This window comes from Vipera berus (assembly GCF_964194415.1).
Source record: "Vipera berus genome assembly, chromosome: 2".
NCBI lineage: Eukaryota > Metazoa > Chordata > Lepidosauria > Squamata > Viperidae > Vipera > Vipera berus.
The window spans coordinates 125,651,091-125,671,520 of NC_138203.1; the positions used below are offsets into that span (position 1 = coordinate 125,651,091).

At 40.2% G+C, this 20,430-nt stretch overlaps 2 protein-coding genes across 2 annotated transcripts in view; one reads left to right on the top strand and one right to left on the bottom strand.

Annotated features, from left to right (window-relative positions):
* The window catches only part of SYN1 (synapsin I), a gene marked incomplete at both ends in the record, with an annotated part of 102,408 nt that overhangs the window by 36,169 nt on the left and 45,809 nt on the right, over positions 1–20,430 (bottom strand). The gene's annotated exons all lie outside the window — the stretch shown is intronic.
* On the top strand, positions 8,843–18,845 carry TIMP1 (TIMP metallopeptidase inhibitor 1). The gene is made up of 6 exons (XM_081319463.1): positions 8,843–8,959; positions 9,607–9,775; positions 13,869–13,966; positions 14,672–14,789; positions 17,121–17,242; positions 18,542–18,845. The coding sequence occupies exons 2-6, from the start codon at positions 9,649–9,651 to the stop codon at positions 18,749–18,751; spliced, it is 675 nt and encodes a 224-aa protein (XP_081175589.1). The 5' UTR covers positions 8,843–8,959; positions 9,607–9,648; the 3' UTR covers positions 18,752–18,845.

Here is a 20,430-nt window from a genome sequence, read left to right on the forward strand (position 1 = left end):
CAATCATCACATCCTTCACCCGGAAATGTATATGAGAATATCTTGTTGCAATACCAAAACAAACACGTGAAAATATATAAAGGTAAAGGTAAAGGTTCCCCCGCACATGCGTGCTAGTCGTTTCCTACTCTAGGGGCCGGTGCTCATCTCCGTTTCAAAGCCGAAGAGCCAGCGCTTGTCCGAGGACGTCTTCTGTGGTCATGTGGCCAGCATGACTAGACGCCAAAGGCGCACGGAACGCTGTTACCTTCCCACCGGAGTGGTCCCTGTTTTTCTACTTGCATTTTTACGTGCTTTCAAACTGCTAGGTTGGCAGAAGCTGGGACGAGTAACAGGCGCTCACTCTGTTACGCGGCACTCGGGATTCGACCCGCCAAACTGCCGACCATCTGATCGACAAGCTCAGCGTCCTAACCCACTGAGCCACCGCGTCCCGTGAAAATATATACTTGATGTCAAAATGATTTTCAAGGGTTGGGGAATGGAAACAGAAACACTGGAATTGCCCTCTGAGGCAGCTGCTGAATTATTAACTAACTGTGAAAGGCATTGTCTTAGAGATGAAAGTGTGAAATTGTATTGTTAGATTTTAAATACCAACTCACAGCATAGTTGTTATTATCTGATGCTATAGCAGCACTTCTTGAAATGCGTATACAAATCCATCACCAAGTTTAAGTGTAAGGAAAAAATTGTTTAACTAATGAGATTAATGGTTTGCCATCTCTAGAAGTTTTCAACAAATTGCTGCACAGGTTTTTTCCCCTGTTTATTGCAGAGGGTTGGACTAAATGATCTAATTCAGGAATTATCTGATTGTATAAAAATTGGATCTGATTAATACTTGGATAAGAGACTATTAGAAAATCCTAGATCTGTGGGCTAAATTGGGAAGTTGAAAAAAAATCCTAGAAAAATCAGTGGCAAATTACTTCCATACAGTAGCCAAAGAACACTATATATAAGTGTCTATGTTGTCAACAAAGTTGATTAAAGAAATAAAAAAGTGATGTTTTATTATTGCTTCATGTTAATTCCAATAATTTGTACTACGATTCATTCGGTCAGACTGTTTTATTGAAAGCATACCACATAGCTACAGCAGCAGGCAGGTAAGAAATTGTTTTTGTTTGTTCGTCCATGCATCCATGCACGCATCCATGCAGCCACATATCCATGCATCCATCCCATCCCATCCCATCCATCCATCCATCCATCCATCCCACCTTTATTTTTACAAACAACTCAAGGTGATGAACATATCCAACACATCTTTCTCCTCTTATTTTCTTCACAACAACTCTGTGAGGTGGTCTGGGCTGAGAGATAGTGACTGGCCCAAAGTCACTCAGTTGGCTTTCATGGCTAAGACAGGACTTGAATTCACAGTGTCCTGGTTTCTAGCTGAGTGCCTTAACCACTATGATAGAATAAGATTTGAATTCTCCTGTTCCAGTTTCAGAGATAGTTAATGCCAGGGCTTTTTTTGTCATAGAACGCACTGGAATGGAGTTCCGGCACCTTTTTTCAACGGATTTTCCAGAGTTGCCTTGAACAAAATCCTAGTCTTTTAGATACACTAAAAATTGAAGGTTTTTTTTTCAACTACAAAGGTAAACCTTGAAGGGTAAGCAAGGTGGGTTGTATGACGTGTGTGAGTTACGGCACCTTTTTTTTTTTACAAAAAAAGCACTGGTTAATGTCATGTGGCTTCTTTTGAGATTGTCCTCCAAGTACCATTATATAAATGTCCATGATACGTTCCTGAGAATGAGTTGGTCCTTTTTTCTGTAATGAAGCCTCTCAAAGAGGGAGGGAGGGAGTATATAAAGCCTGCAGAATTTCTAGTTTCTCTGTATCTCTATCTTAGGAAGTTTCTCTGCCTATGATCACAAAAAGGAGAAAGAGAAGAAAAACCACTGCAAATATTGTGTGCCACTTGCTGACAAGAAGGTTCAGGCAATTAACATTCGTGTTTAATTCTTCTGCCATGAAGAACAATGGACCTTCCATTGATAATCCAGGGGTCAAAACAAATTTTGCACAAAAGTGACATCCATCAATAAAGACCTGGAGTCTTGAAGTAGGCAAGATGAAACAATTTATATTCAGGCAAGGAAATGCAGCTCTGAATTCTTTGGGTGCAGAAGATGCCAAGGTTCCTTTGCATCTCAACAGAGAGGGGTTTTGCTCATCTGAGAGTCTAGAGAACTACTTGCTTGCTTATTTATACATAAGCATTTATTTATTTATACTATTTATCTATTTATACACAGACTGCCTGACTCCCAATGGCTCTGGGACATTTTTAATTTAAAAAGTTACCAAAGAAAGACCAAAGACAGGAAAGAAAAGTGTGAGCAGTCCAAAGACAATACTGTACATAATTAAAAAGGACTCTGTTTGGGAGCGTACACCTCTCTTCTACGCTGAAGCAGAAGGACCAAAAACTTCATATGATTAAGCCACATTTCAATAGGGAGCAAGTTTGGCTATTGTGTCACACTTGCCTGGTGTAATTTCATACTACCGCAAGCTCAAGTAACTGCTATGCAAAAAAAGATCCAAGTTGAGGTGGTTGCGTACAATGCATCTTGCCACTAGGAGATGCTGTGCCACAAAGATCTGGCAACAGTAATCAAATACCTGGCAAAAGATCCACAAAGAAATAATATACCGAACATTAATTTTCCACAAAAAAATCTGCATAGCTTAAAAACTGATTATCATGTTATACAGTGGAAAATGACTCAATAGAAAATACATCTACTTATGGATTTATTTGTCCTGTCCATCAACCTTGTTACCTAATTGACAAGGGCAACCTAAGTATTCCATACAGGTGAGCGCACAGAATTCTGTGTGGGTGAATAGGTAGGTAGTTGGATGAACAACAAACCTCTCCATCCTCTTTCCATTCTTTGGCTTCATCTCCCACATGGTTGAGAAAGAAGGGAAAAATCTTTTAGATCCACCCTTTTTTCAAGACCTCATGATGGGAACCATTTTTAGTATCTTAGTAATGCTAATATCCTCTATTTCCATAAATAGAGGATAGATGAAGGGAATTCCATTCTCTTGCAGTCAGTTCAAAAACACAGAACACCACTTTCTTAGCAACATAATTTTTAAAATATGCAGAATAATTACACACACACAAACACACACACACACATATATATTCATTGCAGTCTATAATAAACAGAAAAGGGGGAATGCATAATAATGCAAAGACACAGCTAGACATTGTAAATTGAGGGTTGCATATTCTTTGCTAACATTGTGATGATGGCAGAGTTAACAAAAGTACTATTCAAAGGTGTCTTATAAAAGGACCCAGAGCTACAAAAATCCTGAGTCATAATATCTTGAGTAAAAACAAAAGGTTCAGGAATGTGGGCCTTCCCTTTTGTGCATTTGTCCTAACCCAAGATATGGGTAAAAAAAAATCATTTAACCCATCAGTTTAATTCTATAGCAAAGGAAGAGTCTGCCACACACCTCTTCTTATAATCTAGCACAGCTGCTCATTCCAGTTTTCCTATTTGGCAGATGCAAGGACTGACAAAGAATATATAATTATCAGTTCTTGTATGGCTGTTACACCCATGTACCATGTCTTGGCTGATGCATAGAATTGAGGTAGCTAAGTGATGAAATTCTGGCAACACCCTTTTTGATATTCATGTTCCAGTGGGGGGAATAGTATGAAGATCTCTCTCTCTCTCTCTCTCTCTCTCTCTCTCTCTCTCTCTCTCTCTCTCTCTCTCTCTCTCTCTCTCTCTCCCTCCCTCCCTCCCTCCCTCCCTCCCCCTCTCCCTCTCTCTCTCACATACACATGAAAATGGCTATGGGTGGAACTTTGGAAGCTCTTGAATGGCCAGATTCTGGCTATTTATTCCCGGATAAGCATGACGAAGCTGGATAGAGATTAGGAGTCATGTGGGCATGGCATGGAAGACTATGTTTCCTTGCTCTTATTTCCTCCAGACTTTCTTCAGCAAGACAGGCTCTCCCATTGTATTGTATCCTCTTTTTTGTCATCCCTGACAAGAAATGCCCTTTGGAATGCGCGCCTGCCCTTTGGAATGATTTACCTGCGGAACTCTGGACCGCACCCAATCTGCGTTCATTTCGCCGGGACCTGAAAACCTGGCTTTTCGATCTATCTGGCCTGGACTAAAGGGGTTTTAGCTTTTTAAACATTGTTTTAATTGTTGGGCTTAATTAATTTAATTTATTTTAATTTATATTATCTTTTATATTGTATTTTATGCTGCCCTGTAAACTGCCCTGAGTCCTTCAGAAATAGGGCAGTATAGAAATTTAATTAATTAAATAAATAAATAAAATAAATAAATAAACGAAAGGATTAAACAATGTCTCAGCATGTGAAGATATAAAGAAAAATCACATGGCTTCCTTACACTTTGCTTGACACTACAGCATCAGAGGATTATTATTATTATTTTTTGATCCAGGATATTGGCATCATGGACTGTGACAGGACTACATTCCTGCAAACAAATAAAGCCCAGCTCCAAATCATTTTGTGATTTAAAAAAATTCAGATATGTTCCAATGGATTCAGCAAATTACTACTCTTCTTCCTGGGTGTTTCATTTTCAATAAACGTCACTTCTAAACCTCTCATTTGCTCTTCCACATGAAAACATTTCAGCCAGTTTCTGAGGATTCAGCAGCAGAAGTCTCTCTGGCAGAACACAACCATAGTTACGCAAAGTCCAGAAATCTGAGCTGTTTGTTAAAGCAACACTTCCAGATCATTCTGTGAGAAAACTCCAAACATCAATGTACCATTTTCTATAAAGAAGGAGAGATAGGAAGAAGAGGCTTTAAGAAGCCAAAAAAAGTTTCTTCACTTTAAAAAAAAGCTCTTTGCTCTTACTATGAACTTTGTGTCGATAATCTCATGGTAGGTATTCTTGATTAGAAATATTCAAACAATGCTTCAGAAGATGTGCAGAGTGTCTTTACTAGAAAGCAGAGTGTATGCAGCAACAAGGATGTATGACATGGTAACTTAGCATCCCATACGCTCAACTCTACACATAACCACTTAAATAGAATTTAGAATAATGTTGAAAAAGGGCACAGTGGAGGCTTTTATGAAATGGTGGGAAAAAGTAGCACTATCCTTTATATCAGAGGTACCACAACTTAAGCCCTAGGGCCATATTTGTCCCAATTTTTATTAAAAAACAACAACCCATAGCTCCCTTTATTATAGTTGCTAAAAAGTGGTGAAATTTTCAGGCAGGAAATAATTAAAAATAGAGTATAAATCCTAAAATAGGTTTTACATAGTTTTAAAAATGAAGTAAGCACCAAGATAACAACTACCAGAAAATGCCACTCAAGACAGTCCTGGTCTTATATTGTATCTTGTGCTTCAGATCAGGTTATTTTGCAAAAGCACAGCCCAATTGTTTTAAATAAATAAACAAGCACAAGAATCCTCCTGGATTCGCGGCTCAGTTTTGAAGACCATATAGGAGCCGTGACCAGGGGGGCCTTTGCCCAGCTTCGCCTGGTGTGCCAGTTGCGGCCCTACCTGGACCGAGATGCCCTGCGCACAGTCACTCATGCGCTCGTGACCTCCCGATTGGACTACTGCAATGCTGTCTACATGGGGCTGCCCTTGAGGACCACCCAGAGGCTTCAGCTGGTGCAGAATGCAGCCGCGCAGGTTGTGATGGGGGTTTCCCGATACTCCCATGTAACAACTCTGCTCCGCGAGCTGCATTGGCTTCCGGTTGCCCTCCGGGTGAGATTCAAGGTACTGGTGATGACCTATAAAGCCCTAAATGGCTTGGGTCCGGGATATCTGAGGGAGCACCTGCTGCCGGCATCAAGCTCCCTTCATCCTGTGCGCTCCCACAGGGAGGGTCTTCTCAGGGTACCGCCGGTAAAAGATTGCCGGCGGACAACACCCAGGGGGAGGGCCTTCTCTGTGGGTACGCCTGCCCTTTGGAACCAGCTGCCTGTAGAGCTTAGGACTGCCCCTGACCTTCGCTCATTCCGCCGGGACCTGAAGACCTGGCTCTTTGAGCTTTCTGGCCTGGACTGAGAGTATTAATTGGGGTTTTAATTGGATTTTAACTGGGATTTTTATTTATTCAAGGTTAATGTAATCATTTTAATTGTTTTTAATTTTTGTAATTGTTGTATTGTTTTTTAAAAAACCTTGTGAACTGCCCTGAGTCCTACGGGAGAAGGGCAGTATATAAGTCTAATAAATAATAATAATAATAATAAATAAATATTTTTTTCTTTTTTTGGTAATTTTATGCTGGGTGAGACGCCTGGCCCTCAATATGATTCCTTATAAATTCAAATTTGGAGCTTTGTCTGGCCACCTCAACTCACAGAAGGAACAGAACAAGGAGTACTTTGAAGTTTGGGGTCATCGTCAATATAAACAAAGCATCATTAGCAATTTTTGCTTCTGTAGAATTGGCTGTGTGCTGACTATTAGTCTGGATGAGTGACATCTAGGATTATTGTTTACTCAGAAGTAGCCATGTGTTGACTATTGTCTGTCTGGATGACATTCAGGATTTTTGCTTTTGTAGCAAGACATATGCTGACTTTTACTAATCCGTTGTGAAGAAAGGATCTAGAATCTCTTTTTCTGAGTCATTCAGTAGAAGACAATTGTAATAGTTAGGTTCTGACACTTAGCTGCACTCAGCATGCCCCACAAATTGTACGTAGGACCAACTAAAAAAGGAAGTAGAAACATAGCTCCAAGGGTACACACTCTTGTGCCATCTTCTGAGGGCAAAGAGGATTCCCAAAGACTTACAAGTAGCTAAAAATTTTCAATCATTTTCTCCCTATTTGTTTAGCTTTCTAATCCCCCAATCTGAAGCAGAAGCCCACCAGGCAAGCAGTAAAAAGAGATTTATCAAACCCCCTGGCAGATCACAATATGACAGGATGGGCAATCTTTTTTTCACCTATGACCTCCATTCAACTGTATGTGATGTGCTACTGAAAGAGCTTTAAAAAAATATGGAAATCAAGTGGGCAACTCCCCCTCCCACCCAAAGGGAAGTGAACAAGGTCAAAGGGAACAGTGTAGGTTATTTAATAGACAGTAAATTAACTTATAGACAATATAGATTAATGTGTAGGGTATTTTTCTATATTAATAAATAAAATAATCAATTTCTGGGAGTAGCCAGTCAAATCTCCTAAAATGTTCAGAACATTGTATTAATTTTATTAGCATTGCTCATTTTTCCCATTACAAACTAAGAGATAGATAGATAGATAGATAGATAGATAGATAGATAGATAGATAGATAGATAGATAGATAGATAGATACCCAAATACAATACCATCAGGAAAGATACTTCAAATAGACATAGAAAAAAATTAAAGATTAAAAGCAGATTAAATCCAAAGTATTTCTGGAAATTAACTCTGCAGTAAAAATTATATAAAGTCAGCAAAAGACATAACACAGATGTTCTCCTTTTTTCAAATTCTTTTTTCCTAATCTAAAACCCTTTCAAATGCAAGTGCTTAACGTTTTGGAAAAACTGTTCACAAATAGTTTGTTATTGCAATTCAGGAGTGAAGCATATTGACACCAAGACAGCAACAAAGGGTTTTAGAATAACAGGGTTGGAAAGGGACTTCTAGTCCAACCCCCTGATCAAGCAGGAAACCCTACACCCGTGGTGGCGAATCTATGGCACAGGTGCCACAGGTGGCACGCAGAGCCCTCTCTGTGGGCATGCGCGCTGTCACCCCAGTCCTAGGCCTTCAGTTGGGTTTTATAAACCTTTTCACTTTAGTCATCCGCCACCATGTGCAAAAAAAAAAGGTTCAATCAATTTCAACTTCTCACAGAAAAAAAAAGATCTCACAAAGTTGGAATTGATTGATTGCACTTTTTAGTCCCACCCAGTGTGCCGTTACCACCACAGCCACAGCCACCCAATGGGCCACAGCCACCCAATGGGCCATGCCCACCCGGCACCCAATGATACATAGGCGGGTTTTGGGTTGCAGTTTGGGCACTCAGTCTCTAAAAGGTTCGCCATTGGCTGGTAAGATGATATTTTCATTAAAACAATCCACCATTATTGTGCAAGCTTTAATGGAAAATTCAGAGCCCTCATAAGGTTGCATAATTTGCCTGTTCTGTTCTGTTCTGTTCTGTTCTGTTCTGTTCTGTTCTGTTCTGGTCTGGTCTAGTCTAGTCTAGTCTAGTCTAGTCTAGTCTAGTCTAGTCTAGTCTAGTCTAGTCTAGTCTAGTCTAGTCTAGTCTAGTCTAGTCTAGTCTAGTCTAATGTTGTATACCATAACTTCAGTATGTTCATTCTGACTGAAAAGTTTGTCCTTCCTTCAAATCATAGACTGGCTTATTAATCTCACACAGACTGACTATGTCCAGTTTGACCACATGGGCACAGTTATCAGCAGAGAGACAACAGGGAGAAAACGGGCAAGGGCAGTCAGGTAACAGGTGAGAAATAACTTGCCACAGTGCCTAAACCATCTACCAGCTACTTTAACAAGGCCGACATTCTGAGAGGGAACCAATTTTATAGTGCCACCCTCTGGACACCCTTTGAATTTTCACCTGCCTGCCTCCCCTTCAAAGACAGCCTTCTAAATCATCATCACCATCTCTCTTTTTTCAGTTGAGTAATCCAAAACTTCCTGACAAATTCTTCCCTCCAAAGTTGCTAATGCTGCTCCTTCCTCCCCGTCTCTAAAGGCACCGATCCCCCCACCCTGGCACGGTTGGCTCTCTGCTAAAAACCGCAGGCTGGATCAGTCACGCCTCCTTGGCAGATAGGACAGGAAAAGCAGGGGGAGTCATGGGGGAAGTGGGGCGAGCTTTAAATACCAATGCGATGGGCTGGGAGCTGCAGCCTTGAAGTGGCAGGAGACGCCTAGACTGCAACAGAGAGAAAGGTGAGGGGAAGGGCCGTTATTTTGCAGCACGCCAAGTCCTCCCTAGATTTTCTTTCCCACCTCAAGGGGATCCCTCTGTAACCTCCCCACTTTTGAAATTTCAGCTGATTCCTCTGGTAAAACTCTGACCATTTCCAAGAAGACTTTCCCCTTCTTTTAGCTCTGGCACCCTCTCCTTCATCTTTTTTTTTCCTGTGACACCCAGGAACTTCTGAAGTTAGAAATTGTTTTTTCAGCCAGGTTGTCACTCCGAACTCTGCTCAGGCTTTCTTCTTTCAAGTAAATATCCCAGGTTGTGCCGGGTGGTGGTGGAGGGTGTTTCCTGTATGGAGTGGCCACCGTAAATGAATTGTGTAAAATGAAACCAAAGTCTTTCCCCACACTGGGCTAACTCCTTCAGTCATCTAATCCTTAATTTAGATCCTGCCCTGCCTGCCCATCCCATACAGGAAAACACGAAGAGCTGTGTTCACCCAGGCAGTAAGGAATTCCCCTCCTTGTCACCAGCTGTACTATAAAGAGGGAAACCAACGGTTGGCCAAGTCCAGGAGTTTCTACTGGTACTTCATAGATGATGTTTCTCTTTTACACCCCTCCATTTCCTGCCATTTCTTCTCCTGGAATAACACTTTGTCTCTGTCTTGTAGGCTACGTCTGAGCAACTTCTCTCCTTGCCTCCTCCCTGCAAAATGGATTCTAAAATGTCCAGATTCCTTGCGGTCGGCGTTTTTCTCCTCAGTCTGAAGGCAGATCCGACAGCAGCCTGTTCCTGTGCCCCTAGACATCCCCAGTCTGCCTACTGCAGTGCTGATATTGGTGAGTGCCCGGATCATAGATAGATGCAGTAATAAAAATGCAATCGATCTCTCTCTCCTGTGTCTTATCTCACTCTCTCAGGATGTCCTTTCTGCTATAGCCCATCAATCTGCTGTCTATCCCTCTCTCATAACTTTTGTTAGCTGCGATCTGCTAGATACTTGCAAGTTTGTAAAGTCTTTTTTGTTAGTTTTTGTTTGTTTCCAAATATGGAAATATTTCCTCAATAACTAGGTTCGGCCACCCCAATGGGCACTTTGGTTTAAATCAATGGTTTTTACGTTACAAGAAAAGCTATGCTAACCAATCATTAGTAATAACTTCCTAAGAAGCTGATGGCATAACTGCTTGATAGTGGAACAGTTTCCGTTGGAAAGAAGCAAACTCTTCCACTCTCTTTTTTTCCCCCAGCTGCCTAAATGACTACCTATCAGAGAAGTAGTTATTTTCTGCATCAGCAAAGGGTTGGACTTGGTGACCCTCAAAGTTCCTGTGGGGTGAATAAAGCTGTAAAAAAAAGGCGTAAACAGTATAGGGTGGGGGGAAAAAACAGATGGGATTGCAATTTGCAAAACCGATGCCTTATTTCCTTCCTCTTACCCAAAACACTTCTGTTGTCTAGAAAACTAAAGACAGAAAAAGAGCCCTACTGGATAATCTACCTCTCTGGCACTGCCTATTATAGCCAGCATTTTGAGTCCTATAATATTTAACTAAAGGTAAAGGTTCCCCCGCACATGCGTGCTAGTCGTTTCCGACTCTAGGGGCCGGTGTTCATCTCCGTTTCAAAGCCGAAGAGCCAGCGCTTGTCCAAGGACGTCTCCGTGGTCATGTGGCCGGCATGACTAGACGCCAAAGGCGCACGGAACGCTGTTACCTTCCCACCTTAGTGGTCCCTATTTTTCTACTTGCATTTTTACGTGGCTTTCGAACTGCTAGGTTGGCAGAAGCTGGGACGAGTAACAGGCACTCACTCTGTTACGCGGCACTCGGGATTTGACCCGCCAAACTGCTGACCTTCTGATCGACAAGCTCAGCGTCCTAACCCACTGAGCCACTGCGTCCCTTAATATTTAACTAGATGCCTCCAAAAACCCTCAAGCATCTATGCTTGTTTCCCAGCAACTGGCACAGAAACACATGTTATCACTGGTCCTGGAAATAATACATAATGATCATGATTTGTAGCCATAATGTTCACATTTATATAGGAAGGGGAGGTTGAAGGACTTTTAGAACCGCTATAAATTTATTACTCTGGAACACTTCCAAAGAATAAAGGCAGAGAAGATTTCCACCCATCAACTCCTCCTGCAACTGAAATAAGATTGCCAGCTTTTTTTTTCCCTTCTGGCAAAATCTCTGTAATTTTCCATAGCAGTCTAGTATAGAAATTATGCTATTTCCCCCCCCCCCCAAAAAAATTTAATGTATACCAGAAAACCTTCCTTTGCTGGGATATACAGATCAGGCAACTGTTAAACCATTAAAGGCAGAGGAGATGGGTCCCAACCTTGCTAAATAAATTGGCAGTCTAAATGGAAAGTTGTTCACATATCATGGAATGCTGGGGTTTTATCCATCTTGCCTGTTTGTGGAAATATTTAAGTACATGAATTCATTCCCTTTGAAATCTTATTAAGCACTATGCTACTATGCACATACAAATCACAGATATTTAGCACTCTTTCTATAGGGTGCTATTAAATACAATCTATGCTGCCGTTCCTTTATTCAAAGGAATCAATCCCCATATTTCTGGAAGGTTTTATTTACCAGGTTACAGTATCTCTTAGTAGAAAATTCAATACCTACCATTTAAAACAAGTTAAGCAAATGGACAAGTTTAATCTGTATGTCTGATTCTAATGCACAGAATATTTTCTATTCAACTGCTTTGACTCCGTTTTTTAAAACTTTTGAGATGTTTCAATTTTGTTTGAAAAATGCCTGGATTTTATATAACATTCAGGGAAGAGTAAGAGAAATGGCTGGAAAAAGAACGAGTATAAAAGGTTCACCTATGGGTAATAAAATGCCTATTCAGTCTGTTGAGCACAGAGATGGGTGATCTCTAGCTGTCTCTTAATTCATATCCTGCCGTTTTCCTGTCCCCCAAACTCATAGCATCCGTAGTATCCCCTTCCTCCAATTTATCCAGACAGTGACTGAGATGATATTCAGAATCATGCAGTGAACTTCCAGATGGTATCATTGGTATTAAATTAGAACAAGCTGATATTAAATTATAATACAGATTTATAGTTTTACTACATATTGGAGTCAGGCTAGATCCCCATACTAACTATTTCTGACCAGTTCTGGCTACATTTGCATATGTTTTGTCATTAAAAATATTGTGTGTATACCCTCAAGTAGTGTCCCATTGCAGCTAAGAATTAGTCATTTAGGACAGGCGTATCAAAGCACGGTTTCATATAGGCAAAGCTACTCTTAAAACAAAGCACAGGTTCACAGATGTCCTGAAACAGTAGGCTTATGACATCCTTATAACTAAACAAGTAAGAGCGGAATAGGTTGCCGCGTGGTAGAGATGGCAAGAAAACAATATCGGGGAATGAATGCATTCAGACTGCAATTATAACCACCATTTGCTACAGCTTAGGATGATGATGATGATGATGATGATGATGATGATGATGATGATGATAATAATAATAATAATAATAATAATAATAATAATAATAATAATAATAATAATAATAATAATAATAAAGTTGGAAGGGACCTTGGAGGTCATCTAGTCCAACCCCCTGCTCAGGCAGGAAACCTTATACCATTTCAGGCAAATGGCTGTCCAGTCTCTTCTTAAAAACCTCCAGTGTTGGAGCATTCACCACCTTTGGAGGCAGGTTGTTCCATGATGACAAACACAATCTTAGATTCTTCAGATCGGTCCCCTAACCTGCCGTCTGATTCTTTTAGCTAGAAAAAACTGAGTTTTAAACCTGGGATCTTCTTCATAGAAAACAGGCATTTTATACCTGAGCTCTGATTCCTCCCAAACATAACCTAACAATATAGCACTATACCAGTTCATGGTTTGCTGATTCTGATTTCACAACACAGTGCTGTTAGCATAGCACACATAAACATAGTGAGCCACAGTTTAGAGGAGTTGAGAGAAGAGACAGAAAACCCACCATTTTGCTCCTTTGCATTCTTCTAGATAGAAAAATTCACAGAAAGGAACTTCAGGAAGGGGCAGGAGGTTTTTGAGGGATAGACAGATTACTTCTCCACATCTTTTCTCTCTGTAATTTTCTTTAGATTGGTGCAGATTCGCTTATGGCTTTGTTACCATACACTCAGCAACCAATAACTGAAAGTTCAAATTAACTTAACTGAAAGATACTGTTGTGTAAAAGATGTTTGTTCCTGGCTATGTTGTTAGATCTGAGATGCATGTAAATGTATTTTCATCTATTTTATGTCCTTTGTTATTCTTGTTACCAATTACTGAAGTGGCATTTGTGCCCTAGCTCCTTGAGTGGACTGCAGGAAAGAATTCAAATTGGCTTTTCACTCTGAAGTCAAGTCCTTCACCATCATATACCATCTCCACACAAACTTAGGATATGGTGTTCAAAGCCTATTCTGGGGAGGTGGTGAGGAAAAAAGAGATGCATTTCCCATCATTTCTGAGAAGTGTATGGTCACAGAATAATTCTCAATGGTCCAAAAAATAGCTAGTAATGTTACTCCAGATCCACTGTATGAGAATCGGCGTAGTGGATATCTCTAAATCCCAAAAAGAATCCAGAGATTTCTTAATAAGAGCGCTTTGCCTTCTCTCTACAATAACAACCATTTCAAAATCACCCAATATAAAAATCTGAAGGACAACCTCTGACCCTACCCAGACATTGTGTATTATTTTATAGCAGGATCCAGGGATACCAGACAGAAATTGAACTTTAAAGCTTTCAAGCTGACTAAATCAAGCCAGCAATTCTATCTGAGGTCCCAGGAATTTAAAGAATCACAAACAATCCTTCAGCTGAAACTACAGAAACAAGTAATAATTAATGGTAGAATTAACACGATGTTACCTGCCACCTCTTTTTTGTAGTGATCAGAGGCAAATTTGTGAGTGTCAGCAAACAGCATGTGAACATTTCTGTGGGAGAACCGGTGTGGTGGATACGCCATGAAATCAAAACAACCAAGGTTAGCACTTCCTCTTAGTTATTTGATAAGTATTTCCTTTTCTTTCTGCAACCTCACTACAAGACTGTGAATAAACCTACCCTGAGAGATTGTGACTGGTACAAAATCACCCAGTGATTTCCATGGTTGAAATAAACTAAGAGACCCACTAATATCTCCCCCCACACACACACAAGCTGCCTTTAAGGAGAGTGTTAACAGAAGATGCTTTTTACAAAGCCTTGCCCAACAGTTCAAAGACACAAGGTCTATGAAAAAATATTTTTGTAAAATAATATGAAACAAAATTCACTGGGTATCCTTATCTTAAACTGCTCGACTCTGCATTTTTCATTATAAATTTAATGGATTCTGGTTATTTGATTGCTTTCTCATTCCTCCGTCATTGCTTAAGTCTGAAAAAAGATGGGGGTGGGGGTAATCCAATTAAAGTTACTGGAGCATGCCATTAGTCTTCACATACGTTAAGAAAATGAGAAACTGGTTGATGTCTAGTGGTTCAACCAGCTTATACTGAAACTGAGATTTGAACTCTAACCTAAGAATAGCAGATACAATGTAAGTCTTCTGGTAGGGCTATGAAAACCTCACATCAAGCTGCAGCTTTAACTTTCCTTTTTTCCTCACGGTAGTCCCTTCCTGGTCTGAATAATTTCCCCTCTTTCCTCCACCCCTGCACACATTCCTGTTTTTCTCTTTCTCCAGGTATACAAGGGCCCAGAAGAGATGCAAGATGTCCGCTTTCTCTACACTCCATCTATGGAAAGCCTCTGTGGTTATGAACACAAGGGTCCACTCAAAGTGGAAGAGTATGTCATTGCAGGTACGGAGTGATCCCTAATACCAGGTGCAACTGAAAAAAAAATCCAGTCATTCTTATTTATTTTTTTAATCTTTGTATAGGCCACTATAACATTATCATAATTTTTTGAGGGTCAGCACATACATTCAAGGTCAGAAACTAGCATAGGCAGGAACCAGAACACACATGAATCCCATTGGTAACAGCCACAAGGCTCCAAAATTACTTTAATAATATTAACAGCTGAAATATCATTAAATATCATGCCAAATCTCATAAGATTTTGGTCTTTCCAGCTTAAATCTTCAGAAATTTCAGGCAAGAACACCGAGAATCTAACAAGATTGTGACAACACCCAACTTTTCTGAGATTTGGTGCTCTTCCAAGATTTTTAAACTAGCTAAAAGCTAGTTTTTTTAAAAAAATATTTGTTTATATTTACATTTGTTCCAGGGACTATGGTATGGTGTGGCGTACAACTTCATGGGCCACAATTTGAAAATCAGTAAAATACCCTATAGCTAAAGAATTTGGACGTTTGTTTTGGATACTTAATAAAAAAACAGATTTGAGCATGAGAAATGTTTCAAAACAATCTTATAAATGTTCTTATGAAAAATATAAATAATGGGAGGAAAAACTGAAGAAATCTGTCATATCTAACATAAAAGGAAGAGGAAGGAATTTTGAATTCCCCCCCCCACACACACACACAAATAATTTAAAACTAAAAGACCCAACCATTCACAATTGGCTTCAGTTTTAGTTTGCCAATCTTTTGAAGTTGTAATTCAGTGGCAAAACAAACCTTTAACATTCCATAGAGAACTGGAAAAGGCTTTTGTCTAAAAAAAAATTTGCCGTTTCACAGTGCATATCAGACTTCATTTAATTGAAAAAATATATTGTCTCAAATTTATTGTGTTAGCAATATTAAACTGGTAAGCTGAAGCACAACATGTCTCCAAGACAGAGAACATTATAGGAAAGTCACAGCTCCTTGTAAAATTCAGCTCTTTTCTTAGTCCTGACTGTCATATTGATCTTGCTGGCATTGTTTATATTAAGGAATATTTTCATCCATACCATTTATTTAAAATATTTGTCATATAATCTCACTTTAATCTAGGCAATCACCTCAAGAAAATGTATTTTGGTTGCAACTATAAATATGACGCTACATATTGGAGAGTTCCTCCCAAAAGAAAAACAATCACCTCTTACATTTAGAAAACCAGCACGTCATGGAAAAACTAGGCCAGGCCAAAGCTTTTCTCTCTAACATTTACTTTCTGTGTGCAGTGAATTTTTTTTTCAACCAAGCATTCAAAACTCAGCCCCCCACCTGCAGTCTGAAATGACACAGTCCAGGAACAGTTTTACCCCATAGTGTGTGGTTCTGCCAAGGCTGACCTCAAAGCTGCTTATAACAAACAACTCAAACAATATGTTTCTGCTCTAAATAGAGAAAAAAGAAAAAAGAAAAGCAGAAGTCTATTGTTCGTTTTATGGGAAAGAGAAATTTAAATACAGAATTAATTGCCCAAGATACAGAACCCAAAACTTTTATTATTTATCATAAATACTTTAACCCCATACTAAATGCACAGAAATACATAGGCACATATGAATAGTAGAAGATTTGATTTCACAGTGCATATCAGATTTTGTTTAATTGAAAAAAGATGTCATATTGCCTCAAATTTTGGAAGAAACCTTGATTTAATCTATATTCTGGCTTAACAAAGAATCTGCAGTACAGATTAGAACTATCACATCTTTAAGTCATAGCTGTCTGGTCTTTGGTTAAACTGTTCCAGTGACTCCCTTCCCAGTTGCACTATCAAATAACTCATACTGTTAAAGCATCTTTTTTCCCCCATGTTTAGCTGAAATCTGGTTGCTTCAGCTTTGCTTCTGGCATATTAAAGAATAAATCCTTAATAAAATATCTGGATTGAGCAGGAGAGAAATATTTTATATATTTTATAGTTCTCCAAATAGGTAAGTTAATGCAATCCCAACAAAGGAAGAAGCCTAAAACAAAAAGACAAAGAAAATAAACCACCCACCAAGTTCATAACTCCACATGCGCTATTCATTCAGGGGACCGAGTTTAAAAAAAATTGGCAAAGAATTTTTCTTACCATGGAAGCAACATTTAATTTCATTATTCATCCCCGCAAGGGGAAAACAGCACAGAACGCTGGTGAAGATGTACAATAGTAATATATTTGCAGGATACTCAGCAAGCCAAAGCTTAATTATGAAAGTAAAATCTGCAATTAATGCCTCAGATAGAATTTTTATATTCCCCGTTTCAATTTCTCTCTCTCTTTCTTGGCCAACAGGGATGCTGGATGGCAATCGCGTCATGATCACAGCCTGTTCCTTCATCCATCCATGGTCTCAGCTTTCTCTTGCGCAGAAACGAGGCTTGAGCCTTGAGTACAGCAAGGGCTGCAACTGCACAGTGAGTGTCTGGGTCTAGGAAATAATCTGTCTCAGGGATCTGACAGCAGAAGCAAATGCTTGCAGGCAGACTTGCAGGCTAGCCAAGAAAACATTACACACAGACACACGCAGTGTGTTCTTTCTGGTCCTGAAAGCTGAAATTATAGCTCATTATCTAACTTTCCTCTGCCTAAAGCCCTCCAAGTGGGTAAGGTTACAGTTCTGGAAAGCTCCAGGTATAATGGTCATTGGCTCTACTAGCTGGGAAATAATGCAGATTGAGGTCAAACATATCTGGAGGGCCTCAGGCTGATGAAGCCTATCCATATTTATGGCTTTATCTACAGCAGCAATTTGTCTAGCCAGGCCACAGATCCAATCCATATAGATGATGGTACAGAATTACATAGATTTCCATGCACATGACTGATCTGGAGGAGAAGAGACCAACCTCCTCCAAAATTTTTGTTTACCATGCTGGCTTCAGAGGAAGAAGACCCACCACAACTCTCATTCAGATCTTGATAGGATTATTTTTTTAAAAAAAAAAAGCTAGCCTACAAAAGGATGAATATCCTGAATTTCCATTCTGGATCCGAAGGATTTTTCCTTCTTGACAACCAATAAGAAGCAAAAGCTTCTAGGCTCTTGGAAAGCTAGAAGGATAAAGCAGAGTAATAGTGGGTGTATTTGCAACAAAAAAAAGGAGGGGAGAAGGGGAAAGTACGAAGATGCAGCTTGTTATATGTAGAATCAATTATTCATCCACAGAGGCAGAGGGTACTGTAAATTATTGTAATTATTTTTAATTGTTTTTAACTTTTGAATTTCTTGTTTTAAATACCCTGTAAACCGCCCTGAGTCCTGCGGGAAAGGGCGGTATATAAATCCAATTAAATAAATATAAATAAATAAATAAATGGGAATGAGCAATTTGGGTAAATAATGAATTATGGGATGGATCATGGTGACATGACTTGGGAAGACGGGTTAAAGTGTCTTTTGCCTGAGTGTTGGTTCTAAAGGAATACACAAATGACACAGCCAATGTTATCTGTACTTCAGTCCTTGCTCAATTCAAAGCACACAGTATATTCTATTAAAATTAAAACCATTCTCCAAGACTGGGCCCTCTGATAAGTCATTCAGTAAATCTCCAACTTGCAACAACTTTTGAGTTCTTTTTGGCCCCATCATATTTGATTGCCTATCCTAGATTACAGCAAAGCAGAACCAACAGTAATGCAGTATTATATGATATGCGAGAGGAACGTCTCCCTCACCCTATCCTTATGTTCTTCTGCCATTCTTTCAATAGGTCATGCCCTGCCTTTCCATGCCATGTTTCATCTCTTCCGACAACCAGTGCTTATGGACAGATGGGTTCACGTCCCGGATATGGGATAGTCTCCAGGCCAAGCGCCTGGCTTGCCTGCCAAGATCTGAGAACTCTAACTTCTGCACCTGGCAATCCCTGAGTTCCCAAGGACCTGGGTCCCTTCGCAAGTCTCACCTCCTGAGGCAGTAACATCTTATGGACTCTGGAGTCGTACTCCTCTCCCTGACAATCCCTCCATTTCTATCTGAGTTGTCTCTTTTTAAATAAATGCCAGTTCCAACAATTAAGCTCGCTCAAATTCTGTACCAGTTATGGCAAGACAGCAGCAATGGCCTCTACAGTAGGATACAGTTAATCCTCCAAGGCAGGGGTAGGCAACCTCGGCTCTTTTATGACTTGTGGACTTCAACTCCCAGAATTCCTGAGCCAGCATAGCTGGCTCAGGGATTCTGGGAGTTGAAGTCTACGAGTCATAAAAGAGCCGAGGTTGCCTACCCCTGCTCTAAGGAAAACCCAGGGAATACTTTAGATGTTTTGTTTTTTTTCCTGGAAAAAAACTTACGAATGTATGTAGATAATTTTCACAAAAGAAGCGGAAGCAGCTTTCAGTAGCCTGCAAGATGGCCTGCAAAGTGCCTTCCAGTTTTCCTACTGCAACCCCAGCCCCAGGTTTTTCTTCCTGTCTGGGTGTCCTGAGTTTACTATTCCACTGCCCACATTCTGGATTAGGAGTAAAGAAAGTATCTTCCAAAACTGCACAGCTCAGCCAGATATCCAGCGTGGGATTAAGAAGCTGTCATTAACAACAGCATATCACTAAGCACAGGAAAAGTACTTTTAAGCCATCATTAAATAACTGCAAGGTCACAGGAGTGCAATATGCACATATACAGGATTTAGAAGAAAGAGCAGAAAAGTATGTATTTTAAGGAATGACTAGGTTCCTGCCAAGAGTGCTTATCTATAGAAAGGGAGAGGATAACAAAGGGGAAATGTCATTTAGCCAAATCATCCTTTGCATCCCAAGACCACACAAAATTATTCTGCACTTTCAAAATAACTATTCTAAAGTAAGATGACCTTCTACAGCATTTTAGAATTATACTAGGCTTATATTAGTTTTAAAGTCTCTGCCTACACCTCACAATAGAAAGAATTGAATGGAGGGCAGGAGTGAAGTTGTGAGAAGGGGTTGCTAGGTCACAAGCATAAATTAACCTCCAGGAGATTGAGAGATTGAGATTTATTAAATTTATATACCGCCCTTCTCCCCAAGGACTCAGGGCAGCTGACAATAATAAAAACTCAAAAAACATAAAGTACAAAATTTAAAAAAGAATTAAACAATGGATGCAATAAATAAATGACAATTTAACCCAATAAAAACCAAATTTAAAACCATAGTCAGTCCAGGCCCGCTTGTTGGAACATCCATGTCTTCAGGTCACGGCGGAAGGACCGAAGGTAAGGGGCCGTCTGCAGCTCCAGAGGCAGTTCATTCCAGAGGGTCGGCGTGCCCACAGAGAAGGCTCTCCCCCTGGGGGTCGCCAGCCGGCATTGCCTAGCCGACGGCACCCTGAGGAGGCCGACTCTGTGGGAGAGAACCGGGTGATGGGAGGTTGATAATGGCAGCAGGTGGTCTCGCAAGTACCCCGGGCCTAAGCCATGTAGGGCTTTAAAGGTAATTACCAGCACCTTGAATCATACCCGGAGGGCAACCGAAAGCCAATGCAGCTCGCACAGGAGTGGTGTAACATGGGAGTATCGAGATCCTCCCATAAGCACCCGCGCAAACACATTTTGCACCAGCTGAAGCCTCCGGGTGCACTTCAAGGGCAGCCCCATGTAGAGAGCATTACAGTAATCCA

Excerpts from the sequence above, each read along its gene's own strand:
- TIMP1 (XM_081319463.1), top strand. The coding sequence starts at position 9,649 with ATGGATTCTAAAATGTCCAGATTCCTTGCGGTCGGCGTTTTTCTCCTC. Across the intron at positions 14,790-17,120 it reads GGAAGAGTATGTCATTGCAG|GGATGCTGGATGGCAATCGC; the intron begins GTACGGAGTGAT and ends CTTGGCCAACAG. Across the intron at positions 17,243-18,541 it reads GCAAGGGCTGCAACTGCACA|GTCATGCCCTGCCTTTCCAT; the intron begins GTGAGTGTCTGG and ends TTCTTTCAATAG.